The sequence below is a fragment of the Triticum urartu genome, chromosome 2A (genome assembly GCF_056163025.1).
Source record: "Triticum urartu cultivar PI428250 chromosome 2A, HENAU_Tu73, whole genome shotgun sequence".
NCBI lineage: Eukaryota > Viridiplantae > Streptophyta > Magnoliopsida > Poales > Poaceae > Triticum > Triticum urartu.
Genome location: NC_141874.1, coordinates 400,660,767 through 400,671,630, shown reverse-complemented (window position 1 = coordinate 400,671,630; position 10,864 = coordinate 400,660,767). Strand labels below are relative to the sequence as shown.

At 42.9% G+C, this 10,864-nt stretch overlaps 1 protein-coding gene across 1 annotated transcript; it reads left to right on the top strand.

Annotated features, from left to right (window-relative positions):
* The first annotated feature begins 6,000 nt into the window (after positions 1-6,000).
* On the top strand, positions 6,001-10,582 carry LOC125537504 (vacuole protein). The gene is made up of 7 exons (XM_048700827.2): positions 6,001-6,342; positions 6,426-6,521; positions 7,228-7,268; positions 8,365-8,476; positions 8,925-9,005; positions 9,815-10,014; positions 10,128-10,582. Exons 1-6 carry the CDS (start codon positions 6,097-6,099, stop codon positions 9,878-9,880), a joined length of 642 nt encoding a protein of 213 aa, XP_048556784.1. The 5' UTR covers positions 6,001-6,096; the 3' UTR covers positions 9,881-10,014; positions 10,128-10,582.
* The last annotated feature ends 282 nt before the right edge of the window (positions 10,583-10,864 follow it).

Below are 10,864 nucleotides of genomic sequence, written 5' to 3'. Positions count from 1 at the left end.
TAAGAGTGGATCCTTTTTAGAGAAGAAGTTTCTCTCGAAAGAAGTGAGTGGGGGGAAAGTAGAACTTGATGAGGTAATTGTACCTGCTCCCGTATTGGAAAGTAGTTCATCACAGAAATCAGTTTCAGTGATTCCTACACCAATTAGTGAGGAAGCTAATGATGATGATCATGAAAACTTCTGATCAAGTTACTACCGAACCTCATAGGTCAACCAGAGTAAGATCCGCACCAGAGTGGTGTGGTAATCCTGTTCTGGAGGTCATGTTACTTTACCATGACGAACCTATGAACTATGAGGAAGCGATGATGAGCCCAGATTCCGCAAAAATGGCTTGAGGCCATGAAATCTGAGATAGAATCCGTGTATGAGAACAAAATGTGGACTTTGGTGGACTTGCTCGTTGATCGGCAAGCCATTGAGAGTAAATGGATCTTCAAGAGGAAGACGGACACTGATAGTAGTGTTACTATCTACAAAGCTCGAATTGTCGCAAAAAGTTTTTGACAAGTTCAAGGTGTTGACTATGATGAGATTTTCTCACTCGTAGCGATGCTTAAGTCTGTCCGAATCATGTTAGAAATTGCCACATTTTATGAAATCTGGCAAATGGATGTCAAAACTGCATTCCTTAATGGATTTCTTAAGAAGAGTTGTATATGATACAACAAGAAAGTTTTGTCAATCCTAAAGGTGCTAACAAAGTGTGCAAGCTCCAGTGATCCATCTATAGATTGGTGCAAACATCTCGGAGTTGGAATATACGCTTTGATGAGTTGATCAAAGCATATAGTTTATTACAAACTTGCGGTGAAGTCTGCATTTACAAGAAAGTGAGTGGGAGAACTACAACATTTCTGATAAGTATACGTGAATGTCATATTGCTGATCAGAAATAATGTAGAATTTTCTGGAAAGCATAAAGGAGTGTTTGAAAGGAGTTTTTCAAAGAAAGACCTTGGTGAAGCTGCTTACATATTGAGCATCAAGATCTATAGAGATAGAACAAGACGCTTGATAAACTTTTTCAATGAGTACATACCTTGACAAGTTTTTGAAGTAGTTCAAAATGGAACAATCAAAGAAGGAGTTCTTGCCTATGTTGCAAGGTCTGAAGACTCGAAACCCAACCACGGCAGAAAATAGAAGGAGAACGAAAAGTCATTCCCTATGCCTCAGTCATAGGTTCTATAAAGTATGCTATTTTTGTGTACCAGACCTATTGTGTATCTCACCATGAGTTTGGCAAGAGGGTACAATAGTGATCCAAGAGTGGATCACTGAACAGCGGTCAAAATTATCCTTAGTGGAATAAGGAAACGTTTCTCGGTTATGGAGGTGACAAAGAGTTCGTCGTAAGGAGTTACGTTGATGCAAGCTTTGACACCGATCTGGATGACTCTAAGTCTCGATCTAGATACATATTGAAAGTGGGAGAGATTAGTTAGAGTAGCTCTGTGCAGAGCATTGTAGACATAGAAAAATTGCAAAATACATACGGCTCTGAATGTGGCAGACCCGTTGACTAAACTTCTCTCACAAGCAAAACATGATCACTCTTTGGGTGTTAATCACATAGCGATGTGAACTAGATTATTGACTCCAGTAAACCCTTTGGGTATCAGTCACATGGAGATGTGAACTAATCACATAAAGATGTGAACTATTGGTGTTAAATCACATGGCGATGTGAACTCGATTATTGACTCTAGTGCAAGTGGGAGACTGAAGGAAATATGCCCTAGAGGCAATAATAAAGTTGTTATTTAAATTTCCTTATATCATGATAAATGTTTATTATTCATGCTAGAATTGTATTAACCGGAAACTTAGTTCATGTGTGAATACATAGACAAAACAGAGTGTCCCTAGTATGCCTCTACTTGACTAGCTCGTTAATCAAAGATGGTTAAGTTTTCTGACCATAGACATGTGTCGTCATTTGATGAACGGGATCACATCATTAGAGAATGATGTGATGGACAATATCCATCCGTTAGCTTAGCATAAATGATCGTTTAGTTTTATTGCTATTGCTTCCATCATGACTTATACATGTTCCTCTGACTATGAGATTATGCAACTCCCGAATACTGGAGGAACACCTTGTGTGCTATCAAACGTCACAACATAACTGGATGATTATAAAGATGCTCTACAGGTGTCTCCGATGGTGTTTGTTGAGTTGGCATAGATCGAGATTAGGATTTGTCACTCCGATTATTGGAGAGGTATCTCTAGGCCCTCTCGGTAATGCACATCACTATAAGCCTTGCAAGCAATGTGACTAATGAGTTAGTTGCAGGATGTTGCATTACAGAACGAGTAAAGAGACTTGCCGGTAACGAGATTGAACTAGGTATGATGATGTCGACGATTGAATCTCGGGCAAGTAACATACCGATGACAAAGGGAACGACGTATGTTGTTATGCGGTTTGATCGATAAAGATCTTCGTAGAATATGTAGGAGCCAATATGAGCATCCAGGTTCCGCTATTAGTTATTGACCAGAGATGTGTCTCGGTTATGTCAACATAGTTCTCGAACCCGTAGGGTCCACATGCTTAATGTTCGATGACGATTTGTATTATGAGTTATGTGTTGATGTACCGAAGGTTGTTCGGAGTCCTGGATGAGATCACGTACATGACGAGGAGTCTCGAAATGGTCGAGACGTAAAGATCGATATATTGGAAGGCTATATTCGGACATCGGAAATGTTCCGAGTGATTCGTGTATTTTTTGGAGTACCGGAGAGTTACGGGAATTCGCCGGGGGAAGTAGTGGGCCTTAATGAGCCATACGGGGAAGGAGAGAAGGGCCTCAAGGGTTGGCCGCCCCCCCATGGCAAGTACGAATTGGACTAGGGAGGGGGCGGTGCCCCCCTCTCTTTCCTTCTCCCTCTCCTACTCCTTCCCTCTCTCCCCTCTTGGAAAAGGAAGGGGACTCCAATTAGAATTGGGAATCCTAGTTGGACTCCCCCCATAGGCACACCCCTCCTAGGCCGGCCTCCTCCTCCTCCCTCCTTTATATACGTGGGCAGGGGGCACCCCAAAGGCACTCCAAGATTTGTCTTAGCCATGTGCGGTGCCCCCTCCACAGTTACACACCTCGGTCATATCGTCGTAGTGCTTAGGCGAAGACCTACGCCGGTAACTTCATCATCACCGTCGCCACGCCGTCGTGCTGACGGAACTCTCCTTAGGCCTCAACTGGATCAAGAGCCCGAATGACGTCATCGAGCTGAATGTGTGTTGAACGCGGAGGTGTCGTACATTCGGTGCTTGGATCGGTTGGATCGCGAAGACGTTCGACTACATCAACCGCGTTACTAAATGCTTCCGCTTTCGGTCTACGAGGGTACGTTGACACACCCTCCCCTCTCGTTGCTATACTCTCCTAGATAGATCTTGCGTGATCGTATGCATTTTTTTTGAAATAATGTGTTCCCCAAAAATTTATAATGCCGAGGCCCCCAACCTCTTTAGGTGCACAAATAGTACTCCAGTGTATCATATGGTATTTCTGTTTCCCGAGTTCTTTGCCCCAAAAGAACCGGAATCGCACCGTATCCATTTTTTCGTGAATGCCGTCTTGCAAAAGAAAGAATCCCATGATGAACATTGGTAGACTAGAGAGACATGAGTTGATCAGCATGGTTTTGCCCCCTAAAGACTGGTACTTGCCGATCCAAGGCTCCACCCGCACAGCCACTCGATCGGTAAGGAAGAGGAAGTCCTCTATGGTGAGATGATTGTTGGTAAGAGGCATGCCCAAGAACTTGATGGGTAGGGTGCCTAGTTTGCAGTTCATGATGTCCGCTGTCCTAAGGCGATGTTCTAGGTCCCCTTTGGTGACAAAAGCCTCGCTTTTGTCATAGTTGATCTTCAGGCCCGACATGGATTCGAAGCACATGAGCAGAAAATCAAAGGTTCACCAAACTAACTGGGTCATTCTTGATTATGATAAGCGTATCATCGGCGTACTGCAAATAAGTAATTCCACCTTTCATAAGGTTGGGAAAAATTCCTTGTATGTGGCCAGCTTTCCTAGCTCCCTCTAGGATGACAACCAACGCCTCGACCACAATGTTAAAAAGCAACGGAGATATGGGATCTCCTTGCCTGACCCCTCTGGTATTTCGGAAGTACAGTCCTGGCTCGCCGTTGATGTTAATGGCGGTTTGGCCGCCTCGCACCATCTGCATAACCCAGCTCACCCACAATGGCGAAAAACCCTTTAACCTCATGACCTCTTCCAGGAAGTCCCAATTAACCCGGTCATATGCCTTTTCAAAGTCTAACTTCAAAATCAGGAAATCATCTTTCTCTTGGGCGCCTGTGTGAAGGATTTCGTGAAGAACTGAGATCCCCTCAAGGATACTCCTACCTCGGATAAAGGCCGACTGGCTATGGCTGATGACCCGATGTGCCGCCAGGGACAGCCGGGTGGCGAACCTCTTGACCATAAGGTGGAATCCCATGTTTATTAGGGCAATGGGTCTAAACTGCTTAATAAGCTCCGTCCCTGGAGTCTTAGGGAGCAAAGTGATGATTGCGTAGTTTAACCTCGTTATGTCGATTCTACCTCTTGTGAAATCACTCACCAACTCAAACATCTGCTGCCCCACAAGTGGCCAGAATTTCTTGCAGAACATCTGCTATAAGTTTAGTAGATTTAATAAGTTAGTTATGTGCTTTAAGTTTTTTTTTGAACATAGTACAGACGTAAGCGCTCATACATACGCGCATACACTCACTCCTATGAATGCGCGCATGCACACCCTACCCCTATGAGCACCTTCGAGATGAGCCGGCATATCATCTGAAAATTTATGAAGTCAACGTAGGCGCCTCGTCGTGGATGGAAACGTCTCCTCGTCAAATCAATGACCAACTGTTTCTGATTTATGTTAGATTTTATAGTATTTTAATAAACTATAATATATAGACAAAGCGGAAATTTAATTTGGTTCTTGGGAGCATATGCTCCTGCGCTTCAAAAAAGTATTTTGTCAATGTCAAAATAAATTTTTAAAAATAGATGTCTTTATTGTCACAACCAAATGCTAGAGGGAAAGCTTAAGCATTTGACATGTGCAAAGAAAAAAGAACAAGTTAAACTCCAAATGTTACACTTACACTTAATTTTGCTTTTTTTCACTAATAAAACACTACTATCTCGTTTCACATGAAAATTGCCAGGCACGGTTGTTATAGTAACATGAACATGTACAAATACATTCATTTTTTTAAAATTTATTTACTATTTGTTTTAATTTACTGTTCAAATATAGTGTTGCAACATTATAGCAGATATTTTTGTTCAGTGACACTCGCATCATTTTATTTTATTTTTTGTGAATGACACTAGCATCACTTGAGTCTGAATTCAGAGAGCACTTGTTGAGTTTTTTAAACACAATATAGATGCAAGCGCTCATATATACATGCATATATTCATCCATATAAACGCACTTACACACGTCTTACGCCTATAAACACTTTCGAGAAACTGAGCCGGCATCTTGAGATTTTACGAAGTCGGTAGGAACGTCTTCTTCTATTAAACGTGCATCGTCGAAAATACTAAAATAACTTCAGGATAAATAAATGTGAATCATGTAGCTACTAGAAATCGGCTAGCTAATCCTCCATCAGGAAAGTAGTATTTTTCTCTTCTTTAAAATATTCTCTTCCTTGCCTAACACTAACAGTATGGAGTATGGCCGTATGGAAGGCTCTTGATGCCAAAAAAGAAAGTATGGAATGCTCTTGATGCCAGCTAGACACCTACGAGCTGGGCTCCCATTGGCTCTTCTTTCCACCTCACACGCCCGCGTGGCCATCAGCCCTTGGCCCCACTCACAGGTCGACGCCCCTCCGCGCGTGGCTGCAGAGCACGCCGCGTGCGTCCTCCGACCCCGTGCACCCGGTCCATGGGCGCCACCACCCGCTTCTTCCTCACCCGCTTTATAAGCTCGCTCGTACACCTCACACCTCTCACTCACTCCGCCCTCGCCCCCGCCACCTCATCGACGGCTCGAAGCCGAACCCTCGGCAAGTAAAAGATACCTAACCCTAGCTCGTCCGCCATGGCCAGGGAGGCGTCGTCGTCCTCCGCGCCGGGGCCCTCAGAGTTGCCGCCGGCCGCTCGTGGCAGCGGCAGCGGAAGCGGAAGCGGCGGGGACACGCCGCGAGTGCCGCGGCGGCGCGCCCGCGGCGACCCGCTCCTCATCGTGTGCGGCTGCTTCAGCGTCGTCACGGCCGCCACCGCCTTGCTCTGCGTCGCCGTCAACGTCCTATCCGCTGTCCAGTCCTTCCGCCGCAACGGTGGCTACGTGAGTCCCCCCCTTCCACTTTCAACCCTGCTCGACGCACCGCGGTAACGGGCTGATTCGGTGTCTTACTGCCGGGCTTTCAGATATTCGGGGGCATATTCCGGTGCTATGCGGTGGTGATCTCGCTATTCGTGGCCGTCCTCGAGACTGAGTGGGGATTCATCATCAAATTCTGCAAGGTTCGCTTCGTTGCCCGGCGCCCCTGCCTTAATATGTGCATCTTTAGGATTTGTATAAAGAAAAATGCATCTTTTGGCGGTGTTGAGGTTTGTCCAATTTGAACTGTTTTGTGGATGATAAAAAATGCGTAGGTTACATGTAATTTATTTTGTGCTTCAGCCTCCAAATGGTGCCTATGTTGCTTGCTTCACACAATTAATTGTTTGCTACCATTCATTGATAGTGGAATGTGCTATATCGGTGTCGGAATTTTAATTGGTTTAGGTAGCAATCCATTTAGTTTCTCTAGTTTAGGACATATTTTTTAGATGCCATGTCATTATTATAGTGAATTGTCAGATTGTCCTTTTAAGGTCATCTCTTACTCCAATTGAGTGTAGTCTTAAGTTGCCTCTATGAGGAGACAGAATATACAGGCTTTCTCTCTTTCCCACCTCGCAGATTGTGCTTGGCTTGTTGGTTTAGGAACATAAAAACTTGCTCTCTTTCATTCTTCTTTTTTTCTTCCACATCATCACCAATGATGATGACGGAACTTTGGAGATTCCCTAACTGCTCCTGTCAGCGAACACCAAGTCTTATTTCGGCTGCCCTTTAGATTTAAGCTTATGGATTGGGCTTCATGCAATCTTATTGTCCATGAATGGAGTTAGAATTTTAGTGGCTTTCTAGTTTTGTAAACTTTCTTCTCTTTGACATGAATAGATATTGGAATACTGGCCTGCAAGGGGGATGCTACAGATATTGTAAGTATTCAGGATGACTATATGTTTCTCAACTCCTATTATGTTCACAAAATTCAATTCTTGGTCCGCCCCTTCCCTAGACCGTGTGCAAGCGGGAGCTACATGCACTGGGCTGTCCTTATTATTTTTACTAGAATTGGTGCATATTTTTACAAATTTTCAGAGTGTTTCATGCATATGCTTAGTGTGATAGTGTCGATGCTCATCTAGAGTTTACCTATATAATTGGTAGATTGGTTTTGGTTCCTTCATTTTTGGAAGTAATGGACAAAATAAACCTCAAAAGAAAATTGTGAGAGGTGTGGCTTCATAATTTTCAAAGTGAATGGTTCTTGAAAATTGTGGGAGGCGTGGCTTCATAAAGTGGCTGTTACTCGATATATATTATAAGATACGATAAATTGCTAATTTCACGAACACTACCCTTAAGCATAGCTATGACATATAGAAAAGCATGACAAACACAAACCTTTCTTGTATTCTTATCCCATGCAATCATACCCCCCACCCCCCCTTTCAGTGGATTGTGGTCCTCACATGCTCAGAGGCACCTGCATGCATGAGCCCAAGATTGCCTATGTTAGCATACATCATGGCAGAGGAATACTTTGTAGATTATGGAGCACAGGAGGCCACCTTAGTTCTGCTAGAAATATCTCTTGTATCTTTATCTAGGTTTCATGTTATCAATTCATCGACATAGTTTCAACCAGGGTGACTAGAAATGCAAGAACAGTATTAAGTGTGCACACTTTAGTGAATACTTGAATATTACTAGGATGATAAAACTTGTGAACTTAGGCATGAGTTGAGAGTAAAGCTCTTATCAAGTCATCATCATGGGGGGTTTCACCATATTGACCTCTTTGCATTCACAGCACATGCACCAAGAACTATCACAATTGCATGCACCAGCCACTGTAAAAATTCTGGGATCCTGAACCTGTTAAATTTTCATTTGTTTCCTGGGACACTATGAGCAGTGTCATGATCACGGAAACAGGAATTGGAAGTGCTATTGATTATGTCTTGCCAGTCTTAAAATGTAACCATGTCTGTTACTATTGTTATTCATTTTTCCTTTGGTTCCTGGCAGTGTTGCTGTCATGACAAAGGCATACCCAAACGTTGAAAGGAGCGATCTGATTTTGCTTCAGGACATTGCCAGCTATCTGCTCCTTGCATGTGGACTAATCTATGTAATCTCGGTGAGTCTAGAGAACTTTGGGTGTTAAGTCTGTGTTCTGTTATAAACTATGATGCCTTTCTATCCTAAAAGTTAAAAGTCAACAAAAAAGCTACTCCCTCCATCCCATAATATAAGAACGTTTTTTAAGCTTGAAAAACGTTCTTATATTATGGGACGGAGGGAGTAAAAATTAATTTTGTTAGAATCGATGCCATGTAATTTTTGAATCATTTCCTGTTCCAGAAAATTAGCCTGACAAGTGACAACTATCTGAGCCTATATAGATAGCATTATGGACCAGTTGAATTCAGCTTCTCACAAGCACTAGTATCAGATATTGGAACCAGGCATTCCTATTATAACAAAGCATTATCCTGCAATGTGCAGTGGAACAAATGATCAGTATCGGAGTTCGTTTATGTTGTACCACCATGTTTTTACTTGCACTAACAACTTTGAATGTGTAGGGGGTATTATGTCTTGGTGTACTAAAGCGCTCTAGGCAGCAGAAAGCAACATCACGAGAGCAAGCAGCCAAAGATCTGCAGGCAAGTACTCAGCCCCTATTTTTCTTAAGAGTAATGAATGCATTTAAATTAAGCTTGAGTGTGTTGAAGTGTATATGTGGATTACCTAGCTGCCTTCAGTTCGGACTTTTGGTTGCGTTGGCTAGTGCATGAAGCCTTTACATGGTATCGGAGCCTAATGTCTTGAGTTCAAGTCTTGGCTTTTGCAATTTATCCAAAAAATTGCTGCTGCCCCCCTTTGTCCACATATAGGCTTCTTGAGCTATACCTCTGAGTCTATGCACGTGTTGACTTCCTGCGTCACACGTGAGAGGGGGTGTTGAAGTGTATATGTGGATTGCTTAGCCCTTTCTATCAGTTTGACTTTTGATTGCGTTGGCTAGTGCATGAAGCTTAACAGAGTGTATACTGGTAGTTTCTCTTATTTGACCCTGGAGAGTTTATTCTTTCCGTGGTTCCTGCCTGATAGTTTTTCTCTCTTGTTTTGATCATTGGTTACTGTACATTTAATGCATACATATTTCGTACGATTCTTCCACTATGATTGGTAAGTTTGGTATGAAGGTTTTCCGAGTCATACCTTGAGATTGAAACAAAATATCTGTTCACAGGAGAATCATTATTACCCATTTATAGAAGAGGATACACATTGTTGTAATCCTTTGGTCTGAGTCAAGCAACTGTCTACTGCACACTGCTATATCCACTGCCTTTGTGAACTGCTGAAGTTTCTTCTTAACATGTGTCAAGGCTACAGTTTACAACAATAGTTCTGGTCGCTACCATGGTGTCATCTGCTGACCATTCCTTAATTTCTGTTGGTATTCCAGGAGCTGGAGAAGCGGAGAGAGGAACTCGAGGCACTGTTAATTGCTGAGAGGTCCGAATTGGTCTGATGAATCTGAGCACGACGATTTAACATTTCTCACATGGTGTAGATAGATTGTTGCTCCTGCTAATTGCATGCCGCTTTTTCATGGTCATCGATTTGTCACCCGAGACATTTTCGTTGGGAGTGCCCCCTTTTCCTGTAAGTGCTAACCTTTACCGCTCATTTGCTTCCTATGTTTACATGGATTGCAGTGGACCATATTGCTATTTTTAGCTAGGAATGGCTTGCTAACATATTTGGTAAATCGACAGGTGTTCCAGTTTTCGTCTAGATTTCTGCTGAATTTGGTTTCTGGTGTGAGCATTTTCGTGGATGCATGGATCAAGCAATGTATGGATTGTGTGAGCATTTTCGTGGATGCATGGATGCATGGTGTGAGCATTTTCGTAAATGGATGGATTGAGCATTTTCGTAAATGGATGGATCTTACAATATCTGAATTTGGTAAATGGATGCATGGTGTGAGCATTTTCGTGGATGCATGGATTGTGTTGTCTCAGTTGTGTTGGATTTATGTTAATGCCGTAGGCCTCAAAATGTACCATGCTGACATGGTGTGTGTTTGTTGTCTCTGTAGTCTTTGTCTGAACCATGGATGCTAAATAATTTTTTGTATTTTGTGTAATAGAGGGTCCATGCTTGGTTAACTTCTGAGATTTGAATTCAAGTAGGTTGTTTTCAAGCAATTTAGAGTTGGGATTCTTGATGTGGATAATGCGTAAGTGCCGTTGCAAACTTTATAACAAGTGTTGAGAAAACCAGTCATATACATTATGCAAATATGTATATGCGGTCATGGCAGATGTGTCGTTGATTCCTGGGCATCCATTGTTTCTGCTCCTGTTGCCTCTGTGGCCATGGCAGATGTGTCGTTGCGGTCTGCCATGGAGGGACAAGCGGAGTTGCTGCGCTCTAAGCTCCTCAACATGGCTTCCTTTCGACTCGAGAAAACGGTTCAAGCTCTGCGCGATGTCGTTGATTCCATGCA